Source organism: Podarcis filfolensis (genome assembly GCF_964270895.1).
Source record: "Podarcis filfolensis genome assembly, chromosome: 16".
NCBI classification, from domain to species: Eukaryota; Metazoa; Chordata; class Lepidosauria; order Squamata; family Lacertidae; genus Podarcis; species Podarcis filfolensis.
The window spans coordinates 1,651,289-1,669,608 of record NC_139620.1 but is presented as its reverse complement, the minus strand read 5'-3'; the positions used below and the strand labels follow the sequence as shown (position 1 = coordinate 1,669,608).

Sequence of the window (18,320 nt, the reverse complement as noted above, 5' to 3'; positions counted from 1 at the left end):
GCAGGGTGAGGAAGTGTGTGTGTGTAAGTGTAAGTGTAACATTCTGATTGGAATCTAGAACTGCAACATATTGTTGCAGGACACATTAATCCCCCCCCCCCAAGTACTTCAAACAGAAGAGGGTGGAATCTGGAACTTAAAAAAGAGAGGCTTTGAGCATTCTAGAGTTCAGCCGCAGACAGGTCCAAGAAAGGCTCATGATATGAGAGATCTGAGAAGCTGAAGGCCAATGTGCAGACAATAGTCTGAGGAGAAATGGAGCCTTGGTTTAGGAACATGGGAAGCTGCCTTTGGTCCATCTAGCCCAGTGTTCTCTACACAGACTGGCAGCTGCTCTCCAGGATTTTAGGCAGGGCGTCTTTCCCCGCGGCCCTACCTAGAGATGCATTCAGGTGTTGAAGCTGGGACCTTCTACATGTGAAGCAGGTGTTCTACCTGGTTCCCTGTACCTTTGCTTCTCGCAGGGAGGGAACCACCAGAAGGCCCTCAGAGCTGGACCTCAGTGTCCAGGCAGAATGATAGGGGTAGAGACGCTCCTTCAAGCTAAAGGCACCCAGCTCCCTCAACCTTCCCCTTTATCATCTGTGTAGCCCTCCTCTGCATTCAGGACAGGGAAAGCAATAACTTACCATAGACCATGAAGCTGAACCCTGTTCTTGAAAGTGTGCCTTAGTAAACCAGATGTGAGCATTGTAGATCCCACCGTCATCCAACTCCAGGTCTTTGACCTTCAGTGTTGTCTCGTTCACCATGTCTAGCCGTTGTCCAAACCGGTCAGTGGGACTTGGGTGCTCCAGTTTACCATGGCTGAATTCCCCCAGCCAAAAGCCCAGGCCACCCCTTTGCGGGTAAAAGTCCCATTCCATTTTCTCCACTGTTACTGCTGAAGATACATTTACAGCAAACAAGACTGATTCTCCCATGATTCCGTTCACCTGATATATTGGATTATCCATTTCATGACTTAAACTTCCTATTTGGGGTGGGTGAGAGAGGGGGGAAATAGGTGAGGAAATACTGAAATAGCTTTGAGCCAATTTGGAAGATAAAAAAGACCTAGAGCTACCTTGCATGTCTACTCAGAAGCAAGCCTTAGTGAATCTAATGGGCTTACTCTGAGGCAACCGGGTTTAGCATCACCCCTTCCACATTGCAATTAGCCTGGAATAAAATCTACCAAGTTTAAAACAGAAGACACTCTTTAAGTTCAATTTTGGTGGTGATGGTGTAGCCCCCTCTGATGTAATTAGCCTTGAAATACCCTTCTATTTCTGGTGGCAGGGCAGTGAGAGGGCTGGCAAGACATAGCTAGATCTGTGCTGCAATTAGGCCCTGGGAAGACATATGTTGGATACATTGGGAAGCTGCTCTAAATTAAGGTTACCAGATGTCCCCATTTCCCTGGGACAGTCCCTCGATTTACAAATCAATCCCCTGACATAATTCATTGAAGTTGAAACGTGTCCCTGGATTTACTGGAAAAAAATCTGGTAACCTTTTTCTAAATCCTATTTTTGGGCGGGTTAGGGATGGAAGAGGACCCTTTGCAGGCAAATATACAGACACCCCCCCACACACATGCACTATAGCATGGGTAGGCAAACTAAGGCCCAGGGGCCGGATCCAGCCCAATTGCCTTCTAAATCCGGCCCACAGACAGTCCAGGAATCAGTGTGTTTTTACATGAGTAGAATGTGTCCTTTTATTTAAAATGCATCCCTGGGTTATTTGTGGGGCATAGGAATTCATTCATTTTTTCCCCTTCAAAATATAGTCCGCCCCCCCCCCACAACGTCTGAGGGACAGTGGACTGACCCCCTGCTGAGAAAGTTTGCTGACCCCTGCACTATAGTAAGGACCTGTGGGGTACAATGCAGCTTATTGGGGGGGGTAGGTTCCCAGGGCATGGGGTGAAGCCTTTTTTGAGCAAGTGCCCCTATACCTTCTGAGAACTCTGATTCAGACTAGAAGCTTGAAGCATTTGAGGAAGAGAACTTTGAATGGGAGGAAGTGGGGGGTGAGATTATGGAACAGAACCATCCCTTCCTTGCTCCCCACATATCCTGGGGAGGCAGGAGACCCAGAGGCTGCTTCTTTCCTGCCCAGGGGGAATGAGCAGGACACAGAGGAGCTATTCCAAAAAGCAGGAGTACATAGAAGGGGATGCTTACTTGGTGATGCTTGCAATGAGAAGGTGGCTCACCAAGAGAAAAGTTTATGCTCAACACTAGCTGAGAGGACTGCCCACCTTCAGGCCAGGGACTCCAGCAAGAGACAGGGACTTCTGTCAACAGTTGGAAGGTTCTCCACCTCTGCATAATAGCTTAGCAGGTGAGTGGGGAAAATTCTTCGGGACTCCCATGCAGGCTCAGAACTCTTGCTAGAAATCCCAAACTCCTGAATCTCGTTCCTTGCACCAGAACCAGATGGATCCTTGCTGATTCTTTCTTTTCCTTGAGGGAAACATAAGGCTGGATTCTCCTCTTTCAAAGCAGCTGAGTTTAAAAACAGCCACGACAGTGGGATCTATCTATCGGCTTGTTTCTCTTGCGTATTTAGCAGATTAGTTGCACTGCAGAAAGCGTGCTGGGGAGACCACAGGTTCAGGAAACAACGAAGAAAAGCAAAAATAACTTTTGCTTGCCTTTAATTACAAAAACAAAAACTCCTCCTACATTAAATGGCATTACATCTATAAGTATGACCCATTCACCAGGGTACTGAGAGAGGTACGCACTGCTCTTTATATACTATACCCAATTGCTGACACAGCTTAATTAACACAACTTAACAGCACCTGCTATACTGCTTCACAGCTGTAAAACTACGTCATGATATTTGTTCTGGCCTTTAAAGAGATACATATCTTGTGAAACAATAAGGAACCTTAATATTTAAAGAAACCATTCAACAGTTTCTTGGCTTGCGTCTCATGGTGGTCTTGGGCAGAGGCCAGGACGTCTAACCAGCATTTTGAACTTCTGGGCAGAGAAATGAAGTAGGAAATGGCACCAGCCTCCCCTTGGCCAATTATTTCCCCTTCACAAAAGCCTGCATTCTCCCCCCGGACATTTGCAATGAGTTTCCTCCCTCTCCCAAGGGCTTACCAAATAAAGTACAGATCCATGGAGTGAAGAGAAGGATGGCCAGGAGGCTTCTGCTCGGGACTTCCACAATCATTTTGGCTTGGAGCGAAGAGAGCTTTGTTTTCAGTCCAATGCCTTTCGTACAAGGGGTCGCCCACACTTCCTCTTGTCCTGCGCCTAGGAAGTCGGGGCCTCAGCGGTTTCCCACTTGCGCGCTCCTTTCCCAGGTAATTCCCACTCTATAGCTCTAAATCAGAACAAATTGCGACCCCCAGGAACCCCGATTGTTGCTTGCCCCGATTGAGTGCGCAATCTTTCTTCTCCTCTAGAAGATGAGACCCTGGTAAGGTCCAAAAGAGTCTTCTGGTGCTACTTCTTGTCGTAAGAGATTGTGCCATTTGCATGCCCGGAGTTATCAGTGGCACCATTTCAGCCTGAGCCAGGATTTTAAAACCGCGACGCCTCTCAAAACCTAAGTCAGACGTTAAAGCATTTATCATACCACAGGGGATTTTTAAAATATCCCACGTGCAGGGCTTGCCCGTGACGCTTTGCCCCTAGAAATAAACCCATGCCCCCTCCCGCCGCAAATTCCTGCCCCACACCGTCGCTGGCCACTCACTGCCCAGTGCTCAGCGCTAGAAGATGTTCTCTGTCGCCTTCTCCTGCTTCTCCTCCGCTGCGCCCTCTCCAGGGTACACAGGACATACTAGAAGCGAGGTAATTTGAGACAGAACGAAAGCCGGCGGCGAGAAGGCGAGGCTGCTGCTGCTGCTGGACCGGGATACCGGCGCTGGGCTAAATCCGAGACCCCCCGAAAAATCCTCCCTTCCCCTCAGCGCATTTTTCCCTCCCAGGCAGGACTTGGTGGAGCCTCTTCAGCATTTAGGTGGGGCAGAACCTTAGTTAAGTATTTGTATCGATTTACTTATTTGGGGGGCAGCTGCCCTCCTTGGTTACACCCACGCCCGCTTTCCAGACGGTGTTTTTATTTTCCTTCTCCATTCCCGCTCTTTCTTTCCAGATCCTTCCTGTCTCCCTCTCTTCTTTGCTTATTTTTTTCCTTTCTTTCCTCTGCAATTCCTCGCCGGTTTCTCTCGTCTTCGTTTGCATGTCATCTTTCTTTCTGTCTTTCCTTCTTTCCTCTCTCCTCTATCTGCTTCCCCTCTTTTCCCTTTTCGTCACCCTTTTCTCTCCCGCCTGTCGCATTCTAGCGCCTCCCTTTTATACACGCGCGCAGCTGCTTGAATGGATTTTTAGTGTCACTATGCAAGTCCCACGACAACGTTTCACTCTCCGCCACGGACATTTGTGCGTTCAGTCTTGCCTGCTGGATTCCATTGTCTCCTTGCCTGGAAGTCACCCAGAGAAAATACTTCTGTTGCTAATAAAGAAATCCAGTAAGTTACGTCTCTCTCTTCCCCATGGTTTTATGTATGTGCACATATTTTTCTTTAACGTGAAGGTCTCTTGGAGACCTTTGGGTGACAAGCAACCAGCAAGATAAATAAATAAATAAATAAGATGATCAGAAATTAGCTTAACATTTTGCTCTGCTTTTATTAGAACATGATGTTTTGAGACACAGTTGCAAAACAGCAGTCAGCATCCTTGTTCAAAAACAGTGTGAGGCTGATCAGAGATAAGGGCTCCTTCTAAGAATTTAGTGGCTCAACTCTGAGCACCCTTTCCCCTCTTCTTTTTGTTATGGGGTATAGCTAATAAAATAAAATAAAATGGTTACTGCCAAAGAAAACTGTAAGCAAAAATTGGGCTGTTGCTTTTTTAAAGCGCATGCCTTCAGATCAATATAGAAGTCTGCTGTTTTGCTGTTTTGCATGGGGTTCTGTCAAGAATATTGCCCACTGTTGGGTCCTGAAACTTCTCTCTCAATCTGGATAGTATTCAACAAAACTCCACAAAGCTCTCATATGTAAACTTATTGAGGATAATCAAAGCACATGTAGAAATATTACTCACATTCCAATAGGCTGTTCTTTGGCTCTGAATGAAGATGGTTAGAAGTATTTTATGAAGTTCTCTATGGAGTTCTGTAAGAACAAATGAGTTTGCCCCTCTTCCTGCATATGCAAGAACTAGACTGAAACTAGATTGCAAAGGGGGAAGGGAGGTTTCTTCCCCTCTGGTCAGAGCCAATAGAAACTAGAATATATCCCAACCTGCCTCGATGTCTAAAAAAGGGGGAAAGGCAGTATCTTTTCTTAAAGGGGCAGCATTGTTATTCCTTCTACCTAATGCTAATACACAGATTTGCTATCACTAAATAACTGACCCTAGCCTACTTTCAAAATATAGAATATCTACTGTCTACTGTACATGAAGGCGGATAATTTGATGTATTATACATAGGAATTTGCACTTGAGCACTCTGTCATGGAATTCTATTCAATACTGATCCAGAACAGATCCCAGCGTATAGTTAGCAGAGTGAAAACTTGAACACATTGCAGGATTTCCAAAAAATAGACCAGAGACAATTAATACACACACACACATTTTTATTAATTTTTTAAACATATCATTTCCAACAGTAATTTAACATACATTTTTATCTTATACAATGTTTTAGACTTCCGTCAACTACCTCTGAAGATTTTCCATTCTTTATCACTTAATCTGCATTTCTTAATTTCTCTGTTACTTTTAATTGTCCTTAACTAATATTCTCTTCATAGTCTTCCTTGCAATATTTTGCATAATCCTCCTTACAAAACGTCTTGCAGTCCTACTAGCATAATCTCTTTATTACAATTGCTTTTCAGATAGTTCAAATATTTACTCCAGTCCTCTAAGAATCTCCTGCAGGTTTTGAATCCTTCCTGTTAGATTATCTAATTCTTCATAGTGCATTAATTTCATTTGCCACTCTTCTTTCATTGGTAATTCTTCTTGTTTCCATTTTTGTTTCAATGATATTCTTGCTGTCGTTGTTGCATATAAAAACAATTTACAATCTTGTCTATTAATATCATCCCCTACAATGCCAAGTAAAAATGCTACTGGTTTTTTTAATAAATGTATATTTCAACATCTTTTTCATCTCATTATATATCATTTCCCAGAAGTTTTTGACTTTCTTACATTCCCACCATTGGGGTAAAAAGATCCTTCTTTTCCTTTACATTTCCAAATGCTGGAAACAATTAATATTTCATCCAGCAGAGCTTTACTGCTACCGAAGGCAATTGAGCAGAATGGTCACAAATTCATATACATTCAGAATTGGCACTGCCCATAAGAAATCCAGTTGCAGCAGACTTACCTTAAACTTAGAATAACTTATAGTAAGTCTAAACCTTAACACTATATACCTACACAGAATACCACATCAGAAAGAAAGAAAGAAAGAAAGAAAGAAAGAAAGAAAGAAAGAAAGAAAGAAAGAAGTGAAACCCAGGCTCTGTCTGGCCTTATTATTATAATCAGCATGACCTTGACAGAAAGAGATAATAGAACCATTTTAAGCGAGCTGTGCTCAGCTCCTCTGAAGGAATAACCCAAACATCATGAACCTTCTGCTTGTTTCTTTCACACAGAGAAGCTTCCAGAATCCTCTTAATTAATTAGAATAGGAAAGATCTCTACTCATCAGATCAATGCTTTTGGTACTATGAAATCAAACTGACACACTCTCCCCTTCTGCAGTTTGTATTCTGAAGCATTATTACCTTTGACCACGGAGGCAGAGCATAGCCATCACGGCTAGCAGCCAACCACTCCTCTCAGATGATTTGAATCATAGAATTGAAGAGTTGGAAGTGATCTTGAGCGTCATTTGTTCCAACCCCCTGCAATGGTGTTTCAAGGTGAGTGGATAAATGAACTCTTTTTCCAGAGCGTTCTGGCTGGAAAAAAAAAAGAAGAAGCCCTGACTACTCCTAGTAGTACTAGCAAATGTTAAAAAATAATGCCATAGTATTACGTGACTTCCAAACATCTTACCTGGTCCTCCAGCCTTCCTTACCGTGCATGCTCATCTCAGTTGGTCATCACCATCTTTTGGGGGGTCTCCTCTGAGGAAGGGCGCAGGAGAGCCCTCTTGAGCTTGCATCGCAAAAACAGCATCTATTAAAAAACAGTAGTGCATGAAACATTAAAAGCATCCCTCAACAGGGCTGCCTTCAGATGTCTTCTAAAAGCCAGATAGTTGTTTATTTCTTTGACATCTGGTGGGAGGGCGTTCCACAGGGCGGGCACCACCACCGAGAAGGCCCTCTGCCTGGTTCCCTGTAACTTGGCTTCTCACAGGGAGGGGACCTCCAGAAGGCCTTCGGTGCTGCACCTCAGTGTCCGGGCAGAACGATGGGGGTGGAGATGCTCTTTCAGGTCTACTGGGCCGAGGCCATTTAGAGCTTTCAAGGTCAGCACCAACACTTTGAATTGTTCTTGGAAACATACTCTCAAGAGGAGCAAGGGAGAGGCAGGCACACATTTGGCAGTCAGTCTCAATCCCAGGTGATTAAGGAGATTAACAGAGATGGTTCTACCTTTCTTCTTTCCCAACTTTTTCTTCTTCCATATCATTATCAAACATGCAGAAGCTCCAACAGCACAGACGAGAAGCGACAGGAACCCCCAGTAATTTTGTTGTCCACCTGCAACAAGCAATAAGAGGCTCTTGGAATGCACTGCAACAACAGCCACCAAAGGGACCTCCCCTATGTGACTAAGAGAAGCAGAACAAATACTTGTATTTACACAAATTGAATGAGCCATCAAAACTATTGCACTCCTCAATTTTCAAAACCTTGAAATCCAAAAAGTATTTGCTGGCAAATGTAAATGCACCATCAAATCTAATGTGCACCCTAATTTTCATGACATAATTTGGCAAAAAAAAGAGATGTACATTACAAAGGTAAAGGACCCCTGGCAGTTAAGTCCAGTCGCAGACTGGGGTTGCGGTGCTCATCTTGCTTTTCTGGCTGAGGGAGCCGACGTTTGTCTGAAGACAGTTTTTCCGGGTCATGCGATTCACTGTAGCAGGAATAGCAAGCAAAGCACCTGAGTCCTGCTGGGGATTCTGGGATCCAATTGCAGGGAGAAGATGTTCTAAGAATAGCATGGCTCTCCAGATATCATTGCTGCTTTCACTTTTGTGGGTCCCAGGGCAGTTTCTCAGCCTAGGAATCAAAGAAGAAATCAAAGCAGCAGGATATCTTAGTTGGTAGAGCACGAGACTCTGAATCTCAGGAGCAGCAACTCATAGGGTCAAGCATAGTCTGTAAGCAGAGCTGTGTTGGCCCAAACCTGCTAACAAGCTTGCAAGGAAGGAGGAGTGTTTGCTTATACAATCCCTGCCTTGAGGGTCTGCCTGAGTATTCACCACTCCAAGCAGAACCAGGGGGTTATGAAAGGGATGATACATTTCTTACCTTCCCCACTTGCACAAATTTTCAGCAAGTCAAATGAGGCACGGTTTTGATCAACAGGATTGCTGACCAGGCAAGTGAATGTGGAGTCAGAAGAGCTTCTTCGCCAGGAGACGTGGAGATTCCTTCCATTGTCAGAAAGCCAGTACTTATGCAAACCTCCTACTAAGACCCTGGGGGGATTCCCTCTTTTCCAGGAGATAGTGTACTCCTCCTTTACAGGTGCCTGGCACTGTAAGGACACAGTGCAGCCTTCTGGAGTCTTGGATTCTACTTTATGATGTATCCGTGGTCTTGGCACTGGCTCTGTTTTAACAGAAATGAAAGGGATTAGGTGTCAGGGATGTGGCTGAATCGAATGCCTAGGAAGAGTCTGACTCTGGAGATGAAGGAATGCCAGTACAGAGGGAGCCAGAGCCTGACTCTGGAGATGAGGGGTTGCAGCCACAGACAGAGCAGGAGTGGGTTAGTTCTGCACCACTTCATCAAGAATTCCCAGACTCAGATAGAGCAGTAAACTCAGAGAACTAACAGGCAGAGGGAGGGGAAGAGATAGATGACATTGAGGGGGTTGCTATGCAACCAGAAGGCAAGCAACGTTTAGAGGGATCTTTGTTTTATAGTGTGGGGGGGGGGAGTTCACCCACCTCCTCCCCAAACCAGAAGAGCTGGAAATGTTAAAATGCAACAGAAGTACAAGAGAGGAAGGACTGGGCTTTGGCACCCTTTGTGTTGTGATAGGGTGGAGACTTAGACTGACCAACTCATAGCAAAGAGCGGCAGGCTCGGAGCCATGCTTAGCATGTTAATTGTAAATAAACGTACCATAAAACTGCCAGAGACTCGTGAATTCTTGTTGGGGCTTCCTTGCCTGCCTGAGATATGCCTGCCTGAGAAATACATTAGGAGTTCGTGCCCCACATGCCTCTCGGTAACTGTGTAGGGCAGGGGTGGGCACCTTTGGGCCCAGAGACCAAATATGTCCCTCCAAGCATCTCTGTCTGGCTCTCAGGACTCTCTCCCAGAGTCCTATCCCAGAGCCGCATATCTTTCTCAAACATACTCCCCTCATGGCCTTGATTCACACCCTCCTTGAGTTCTTTTGCCTGGCTGAAAAGTATTATTGAATCTTGATGATGCTCCTTGCTTCCTGGATGGAGGATGGGGGTTGCACACATGTGAAGAAACTAGCATATTGTAGAACAGTAATGTTCAGACTCAGTGTTCCACATGTTAGTTTCTGTTTGCCACTGTGCAGTCGGAGGGCAATTTCGGAAGATGAGCTTTATCAGCTCGGTCGAACGGAGATTCCAACACCACACACTTATTTCCTCTGATTTTGTGCCCCCCTAGCATGTGGCCCCTGGAATGTTGCCTAGGTGAGAATATGGCTGTGATGGCCAGGGAATCGGATTCAGAGGCTGAACCTGAGGATTCCCAGCCTGCACAGGAGTCCCCGCCTCCAGGGCAGGCTGAGCCGGGGCTGGGGCTTGAACCTGAAGGGCCCTCACCTGTGCCAGATCCTCAGGAGCAGACACCAGCTGAATCCGCTCTGGCTCCAGAGGTGATCGAGGACCCATTTCCTGCAGGTGCTCCTCTCCCAGCCCTGTCAGGGGAAGGTGAGGTTGCCTCTGGGTCCAGTAACCCTCCAGCCTATCCGGAGCTGCAGAGGCTCAGGGTAGAGAGGCGGAGGGAACTAAGTTCCCACAGGAGGAGTGCTCGCCTTAAGGTCAGGAGAGGCGGGTATGAAGTTCACCGCATGTAACGCCTTAAGAGAGAATATTATGAAAATGATATACAGGTGGTACATAACCCCAGTCAAGCTCGCAAAAATATATCACTTGCCCGATAACAAATGTTGGAAATGTAAAGAAAATGAAGGTACATTCTTTCACCTTTGGTGGACGTGCCCAAAGATCAAGGCTTTCTGGGAGATGATTTATAATGAAATGAAAAAGATATTTAAGTATACTTTCCTGAAAAAACCAGAGGCCTTTCTCTTGGGTATAGTCGGCCATTTGGTGCCAAAGAAGGACAGAACTTTTTTTATGTACGCCACAACGGCAGCAAGAATACTCATAGCAAAGTATTGGAAGACTCAAGATTTACCCACTCTGGAAGAATGGCAGATGAAGTTGATTGACTGTATGGGACTGGCAGAAATGACCGGCAGAATCCGCGACCAGGGAGAAAGGTCAGCAGAAGAAGATTGGAAGAAATTTAAGGAATATTTACAGAAATATTATAAAATTAATGAACTTTGAAAAGATGTTGGTTTGAACTTTGGTGGTCTCCAGCTGTTATGATAAAGATAATGGGGATTATAATTGTTTTTGTTATTAAATTTAAAAAAAGTTGAGTGGAAAATAAGGTGATATTCAAAAAGGAATGTTAAGAGATTAGGATTTGCTGATTTAACAAATTGAACTAGAGAACAGGAAGGGGATGTATGAGGAAGTCAAAGAAACATGTGACTGAAAAACTGTTATTGAAACTGAATTGTTTTTAATATTTTTCTTTTTCTTTTTCTTTTTGTCTTTATATAAAATTGGAAAATTTAATAAATATTCATTTAAAAAAAAAAAAAGGTCAGGAGAGGCGAGTCACCTGTAGGCCAGGACCACCCTAGGCCTCAGGGGAGATAAAGGCCAGTCAGCCCAGTCCCAGGTTGCGGGAGCAACATTGTTGGAAACCTGTTCCTGCCAGCACCCTGATCTGCTCTTCCGGAGTTCCTGACCATGCCTGGCTCCTTGCCTTGGACCCCGCTTCGCCCTTGATGGACAGCCTCCAGACCCTCGACCCAGGACCGGACTCAGACCACGCCGCACAGTACCCCCCCGCCCGGGACCAGCACAGTGGCCCTCAGGATGAAAAAGGTTCCTCATCATATTTCATGATCTTCCCATTCTATGCTCAGCTCCACTACAAACTGACAAAGATGGTGAAATCATTACTTGCCATAAACAGTGAGGATGAAGTGGTGTTCTTGGAACTGCGCAGCATTAAACCAGGTACGAGCTTCATAGAGGCCACCGTTCTTCATTGTCAGGTTCTTGATCCTCAGCGTGGTCTCATCAACCATTGCCAAGTTCTTGATCCTCAATGCAAAGGCATCACCAGTTTCCATCTGTTGTTCATACATACTCCTGAGATTTGACTGATCCAGTTTTCCATCCCTGAACTCACCAAGCAGGTATGGATCCCCAGATATGGGGTGGAAGGCCCATTCAATTTTGACAATTTTTTTGGCTCGGGATGCGTTTAAAGAAAGGAATACTGATTCTCCCAGGATCCCATTCACGTGATAGGTCGGATTCTCTGTTGCTTGACTCAAAGTGCCTGTTGGGGCAGGGAAGGAGGGAAAAGATGAACAAGGACATGGGTTAGCACCAATCACTCCTCACTCTCGTCACCACCATTGTCTGAGCCAGAAGAAAAGCTGAGTGAGCTACAATGGTAATGAAATCAGTGGGGGAGGCGGAGTAGGAGTTACACTATTGGTTTCTTTTTTTCTTGTTTTTATTATGCATTTTGTGTTCTTAACTTGTATTTTTATGCTGTGTTTTGTTCATGGAATTCTACTCAATATTGATCCAGAGTGGATTCCAATGTATAGTTAGCAGAGCAACAACTTAAATATGTTGCAGGATTCCCCAAAAATAGACCAGAGGCAATTATTATTTCATCCAGCAGAGCTTTACTGCTACCGAAGGCAAATGAGCAAAATGGTCACAAATCAAAAACATTCAGAATTGGCAGTGTCCAAAGAAATCCAGTTGCAGCAGACTTAACTTAAACTTACAATAACTTATAATAAGTCTAAACTTTAACACTAAGCATACTATGTACAGAACATCACACCAGAAGGAAAAGAGATAGAAAGTGAAAAACAGGATCCTTTTATAGTCAGGAAGACCTTGACAGAAAGAGACAAGAGAACTACAGTAGTTCAAACCAGCTGTACTGTAACCTAAACATCCAGAACCTTCTGCTTGTTTCTTTGACGAAGAGAAGCTTCCATAATCCTCTTGAATTAATTAGAATCGGAAAGATCTCTACACATCAGATCCATACTTTCTGCACTACAAATGCAGACTGACCATTTTGCCCTGAGGTCTTCAGATGAAGGGCAGTATACAATTATTATTATTATTATTATTATTATTATTATTATTATTATTATTATTATTATTGTGAGACCCCATGCTGGTATATGCACTCTCAGCAGAATCCCAAATGTCCTGTTTCCACAGGTTCAGGCTGGCAAGAATCCACAGCAAAGGCCACCAGCGCACAGTTCAGATAAGGAGGAACAGGCAAGCTTAAGAGTAGCCCACAGTCTGGTTGAAGCAAAGCAACTGAGGCAAAGGCACAGACAAGTTGTACTGCAAGATCTGGCCACACCGAGGCAGCAGTTCAGGCAAGAACATGGGCAAAGGCACAGCTAAGAGGCATTGCCACAGGGAGGCAGTGCAGGAAAAGATCAGGGTTGGAAGGGAAGCGTCTTTTCAGCAGCTCTCTCTGCCTCCTCTTGAGGATTTTAAGGCAGAGTTGCCAGAACTCCCATCCAGGCACCGCTGAGGTCCTCCTCATTAATAGCCCTTTACTCAAAAGGAGCCCTGCTCTGCAGCCAAGCACTCCTAGGCATGCAGAAGAGGGGGGCGGGACACCTTTTTGTTATTCCCTTCCAGGACTGCCCCACCTCTCTGGAGGCTGAGTCAGATTAGTCCCTTCTACTGGTTGTGAGGATCTTATTCTGCCTCTTAAGACTCCATCACTCCCAGGGGCTTAGGGGCAGTTCTGCCTCCTCTTCCTTGTTTCTTCTTTGACGGTCCCAGGTCCTGCTTGAACACTGTTCTGGGATATTCCTGAGTGCTAGAAATTTCTGGGGGCTCCAGATCATCCTCATCCAAATGCTTCTCACTACAAGGGTTGTTATGCTGAGCTCGTATTTTGCACAATTTGTATACGGTGTCTGTTTGATAGTGTGTGGTTTGCTATGCCTAATAAAGGATTATGTTTAAAAAGGGTTGTCTAGTATCCACAGGACACCAAATACAGTTGTACCTCGGGTTAAGTACTTCATTCGTTCCAGAGGTCCGTTCTTAACCTGAAACTGTTCTTAACCTGAAGCACCACTTTAGCTAATGGGGCCTCCCGCTGCTGCCACGCCGCCGGAGCACGATTTCTGTTCTCATCCTGAAGCAAAGTTCTTAACCCGAGGTACTATTTCTCGGTTAGCGGAGTCTGTAACCTGAAGCGTCTGTAACCTGAAGCATCTGTAACCTGAGGTACCACTGTATGCTGATGCTGAGAAGCTCACTCCAGGCATCCTGCCCAATGACTCCCAAAAACTTAAAATAGATTCATAGATTGGACTCTTCTAGTATGACTCCCTGCAATGCAGGAATCTTAGCCAAAGAATCCCTGGCAGAAGGCCACCCGACATCTGCTCAGAAATCTTAAATGAAGCAGAGTCCACAACTTTCCAGAGGAATGGCTCTTGAATGGCTCTTTCTGTCAGAGAGTTCTTCCTAATGTTTAGTTGGTACAAACTGGCTTGTAATTTGAAGCCTACATCCAAAGGCAATGTGTCCTTGTCCACAGCTCCCTTTTTTAATTTATACAAATGACCACAATCAGAGGGATGTTCAGTAGCGATTAGGTGTCACAGCACACTCTAAAAGTTGTTCCCAACAATACAAGGAAGGGGATGTATGATCTCTTCAAGAACACAGTTTTGGGCTTCTCAATATTCTCTGGTTGGCCTCTGTTATTTTCTCCAACTTATAGAGAACCTGCAAAGGACTCCACAAGGGCTCTTGTGTTCCCCATAAGGGAATAAGGGCAGATTTTTGTTTATTACAGGGGGGAGGGGTTCAGGTGCAAAGAGGGTTTCATCAGTGAGCCATGCTTTGCAATTCCATGCAAATTAGCAACAGGGAACCAGTAACGAACTTTATCATTGTCAATTATTTACCCCTTCAGAACAAAACAGACTTACAACATTTCCGTGGCTTGAAAGCTGTGCAAGTACTGAAGGACTTACCAAAGGAAGAGTAGATTAAGAGCTTGAATACGAGAAGGATCTTGAGGCTTCTGCAAGTGTCTTCATTCACTTTTCTGTCTGATTGTGGAGGGAGACTCAGGTATGGCTGCTGGTGAGGCAAAAGCAGAGTTGATCTTCTCAGCTTGCAGACTGATATTTGGCCTCTGACATCCCGGCAACAACACAAAGCAGACATCGGTAATGTCTACAATAAGCAGCTACAATTATCTTTAGTTCTCTCTGAGAGTGATTCTTGCCTGTTCCTCTCTTCTTGCATGTTTCTGTGGGCTCTGGCTTCTGTCCCAGTAGCGGTTTAGTCATGCTGGTAACATGACCTAGAAAGCTGCCTCTGGACAAACGTCAGCTCCCTTGGCCTGAAAGCATGAGAGCACCGCAACCCCATAGTCACCTTTGACTGGACTTAACCATCCAGGGATCCTTTACCTTTACTTTTTTTTTACATTCAGTTCTCTCTAAGAGTGATTCTTACTCTGCCATTACCATGTATTAAAATGTTGGCACCACTTTTATAAGCTGGCCAGAAACACACCCAGACACCCCATGAGGGATAGGATATCCCTTGCGGGGCTCACATTTCTCAAAGATATTTTACTCTCTGCCTGTGACATGTAGTTTTTTTTATTATTTTGGAACACATTTCTAAGTGAAACTATTTCGTTGTGCTATGTTCTCTCTCTGTCATTGATCTTCTTTACTTTTTTTATGTTGGAACAACAACATTTCTAAGCCGAACAAAAAAAAGTATTTTTTCTGGAAGGCTGACAGGCATTTAAATGGCATCAAAATGCAGTAGGATTGATATAAGAGAAAATCTGATGTCTGAATGAAAAATGCGTATAATAAATTGATACTTACATATAAGACAGATTTGCGTCCCCAAACTGGAGTGAAATTCTGACAGCTATACTGAAATATACTCAGAGTCGCAAGGTGATTTCATGCTCTTTATTCAGCTCATAGTGGTGAGGAGGAATGAATGAATGTCCCCTCAAAGTATCTGCTTTATATACATTATTTACACAATGGGCTGCACATGATTGGCTAATTCCAGAATTCTACTGTAAGCCAATCAGGTTGTGGATTCACTTCTATCTGGAGCATGATTGGGTGGTTCCTGCCAACCAATCATACTGCTGCATTGTTCTAGGACCAATCAGCCTGCTGCATTCGGAATCCTATTGTTCTAGGACCAATCAGACTGCTGCAGTTTGGATCCTATTCAATTCAGTACATAACATATACATTGGCATCTACCTCAATGACAGTGAATAGCAACAATGTCAAACCACCTCACTCATTCATTGAACACTAAGGACTCATTCACAAATGACTGCCAAATGGTGTTCCCCTTGACTATATTGTATGTACCTCACATGTAATTTACTTGGTGTAAATAATCCCAAGAAAGCTGAGATATGTAGACAATAAGGTTTATTACTTAAACAAGAAATGATGAGACACTAAAAACCTGTACATGGTTGACCCTAGACCCAGGCCTCAGACTCTTTTCAGCACTTACTTTCTCACATTCCTGAAGTATGCGTCCCCTGCGGATTCCTATGAAAGACAATGGCAGGCGATTGCTAGCATGTTTACCTTTACCTCACCTGTTTTATACTTATATTAGGATAAGTAAGGCGAGGACCGGCAGGAAGGTGCTTGAGGTGACAGTCAGGGACTGGACTGATGGGAACGAGATTGAGGAGGAGGAGGAGGAATGGTGGAGGTCGCCACCCACCTTCTCTCACAGCTTCCAGAGGAGAGGAAGGCAGTACAGTGGTACCTTGGGTTACAGATGCTTCAGGTTACATGCGCTTCAGGTTACAGACTCCGCTAACCCAGAAATAGTACCTCGGGTTAAGAACTTTGCTTCAGTATGAGAACAGAAATCGCGTGGCAGCAGTGGGAGGCCCCATTAGCTAAAATGGTGCTTCAGGTTAAGAACAGTTTCAGGTTAAGAACGTACCTCCGGAATGAATTAAGTTCTTAATCCGAGGTACTACTGTAATGAATTACAGCAGGTGGTTGAGGAAGGTCACAGCTCAGAGACAGGCAAACAGAAGGTAGGAGCTGGGAGGAGAGCCAGGAGAGAGCAGCCTGGAGAATATTTCTGACCCACCTTCTCCCAGAACCCGGCATTCATTGAAGGTGCAAGAACAAAGGACTCAGGGACAATAGGCCCCTGGAAGCCACTGTAAGGGGAAGTGCTGTTGCCAGGAATGGAGGCGGGAGGAGCTCATTTGGAGCAATGCCATTACGAGGGACTGGCTGGATTTCTTTGTCTGTCACCTTGATGTTTGAATAAACTCATGTTTATTTAAATTTATTGAATAAACTCACTTTATTTAAAGACTCTCTATGTTTCTCCTTGCTTCATGCTCCCACAGGGTGTGGGGTGGGGAATAGAATTCCCTGAACCTGACACAGACAGAAGACCATACCTGCCTCTCCTTTTGCCTCCCTGTATTCTTGAAGCTATGGGACGCGGGTGGCGCTGTGGGTTAAACCACAGAGCCTAGGACTTGCCGATCAGAAGGTCGGCGGTTCAAATCCCCACGACGGGGTGAGCTTCCATTGCTCGGTCCCAGCTCCTGCCAACCTAGCAGTTCGAAAGCACATCAAAGTACAAGTAGATAAATAGGTACCACTCCAGCGGGAAGGTAAACGGCGTTTCCGTGCGCTGCTCTGGTTCGCCAGAAGCGGCTTAGTCATGCTGGCCACATGACCCGGAAGCTGTACACCAGCTCCCTTGGCCAGTAAAGCAAGATGAGTGCTTCAACCCCAGAGTCTGCCACGACTGGACCTAATGGTCAGGGGTCCCTTTACCTTTATCCTTGAAGCTACCAACATGAGTCTGACCAAACTGTGGGAGGCAGTGGAAGACAGGAGTGCCTGGTGTGCTCTGGTCCATGCGGTCAAGAAGAGTTGAACATGACTAAACGACTAAACAACAAAAAATTAACACCTGAAGATGTGTCAATGACTTGCCTGTGACCTATGAACTTACCTGATGTACCTCCTTTTAATGATGTATTTCTGGTGTATGACTGACGCTCCTGTTGGGCAGACCATGTGGAGATAGTACAACATTCTGATTTTCCTTTGTTCTTTGCTTCTCCCTCCTGCGTGCTGAGTGGGGACCCTGTTGCAATACTTTCCCCTTTTCAAATAATAAAGATCATTCTTACTTGCCGCTTTGCTCTTGTACTCTGGTTGGCCTGTTTCTTTCCCTCCAACCGATAGAGACCTTTCAAAGGACTTTACGGGAGCTAGAGGATTTTCTTAAAACAGACTAACCACAAAACAGTATTTTAAAAAGGAGATATGCTTTAGTTATTTTGTTAAGATCAACAAACTTTTTCTCTGAGATGTTTATTGTTTACTTCTTCAATGACTACCAGTCTTTAACAGCAATGGCGGTTCGAATCCCTGTGACAGGGTGAGCTCCCGTTGTTCGGTCCCTGCTCCTGCCAACCTAGCAGTTCGAAAGCATGTCAAAGTGCAAGTAAATAAATAAGTACTGCTCTGGTGGGAAGGTAAATGGTATTTCCGTGCGTTGCTCTGGTTTCAACAGAAGCGGCTTAGTCATGCTGGCCACATGACTCGGAAAAACTGTCTGCAGACAAACGCAGGCTCCCTTGGCCAGTAAAGCAAGATGAGCGCCGCAACCCTGCAGTCATTCGCGACTGGACTTAACTGTCAGGGGTCCTTTACCCTTTACCTTTACCTGTGAAATGCAGCTACCCTTTGTAATCTGGGTTTTTGTGAGGC

The 18,320-nt window shown here is 44.9% G+C and overlaps 2 protein-coding genes across 6 annotated transcripts in view; both read right to left on the bottom strand.

Annotated features, from left to right (window-relative positions):
• The window catches only part of LOC310751811 (SLAM family member 9-like), a 35,223-nt gene extending 31,320 nt beyond the window's left edge, over positions 1–3,903 (bottom strand). The window contains exons 1-2 of one of the 3 annotated variants that reach the window (XM_083591505.1): positions 3,108–3,903; positions 2,857–2,981 (exon numbers count right to left, since the gene is read on the bottom strand). In XM_083591505.1, coding sequence (XP_083447631.1) covers positions 2,857–2,907 — 51 coding nt within the window. In that variant the 5' untranslated portion in view covers positions 2,908–2,981; positions 3,108–3,903. Of the gene's footprint in view, positions 1–2,856; positions 3,079–3,107 lie in introns of those variants that run through there. The other 2 variants (XM_083591508.1, XM_083591506.1) reach the window with 2 other exon arrangements.
• LOC310751788 (SLAM family member 7-like) overlaps positions 1–14,829 on the bottom strand; it is a 29,254-nt gene extending 14,425 nt beyond the window's left edge. Inside the window, exons 1-7 of one of the 3 annotated variants that reach the window (XR_014542660.1) lie at positions 14,529–14,829; positions 11,438–11,818; positions 8,483–8,785; positions 7,595–7,702; positions 7,072–7,172; positions 6,776–6,952; positions 4,622–4,804 (exon numbers count right to left, since the gene is read on the bottom strand). Coding sequence is in view for 2 of the 3 variants with exons in the window: in XM_083591443.1 (XP_083447569.1) it covers positions 7,081–7,172; positions 7,595–7,702; positions 8,483–8,785; positions 11,438–11,818; positions 14,529–14,724 (1,080 nt within the window). In the remaining variant the exon portion in view is untranslated. Of the gene's footprint in view, positions 1–4,621; positions 4,805–6,775; positions 6,953–7,071; positions 7,173–7,594; positions 7,703–7,982; positions 8,231–8,482; positions 8,786–11,437; positions 11,819–14,528 lie in introns of those variants that run through there. The other 2 variants (XM_083591443.1, XM_083591444.1) reach the window with 2 other exon arrangements.
• Between the last annotated feature and the right edge of the window lie 3,491 nt (positions 14,830–18,320).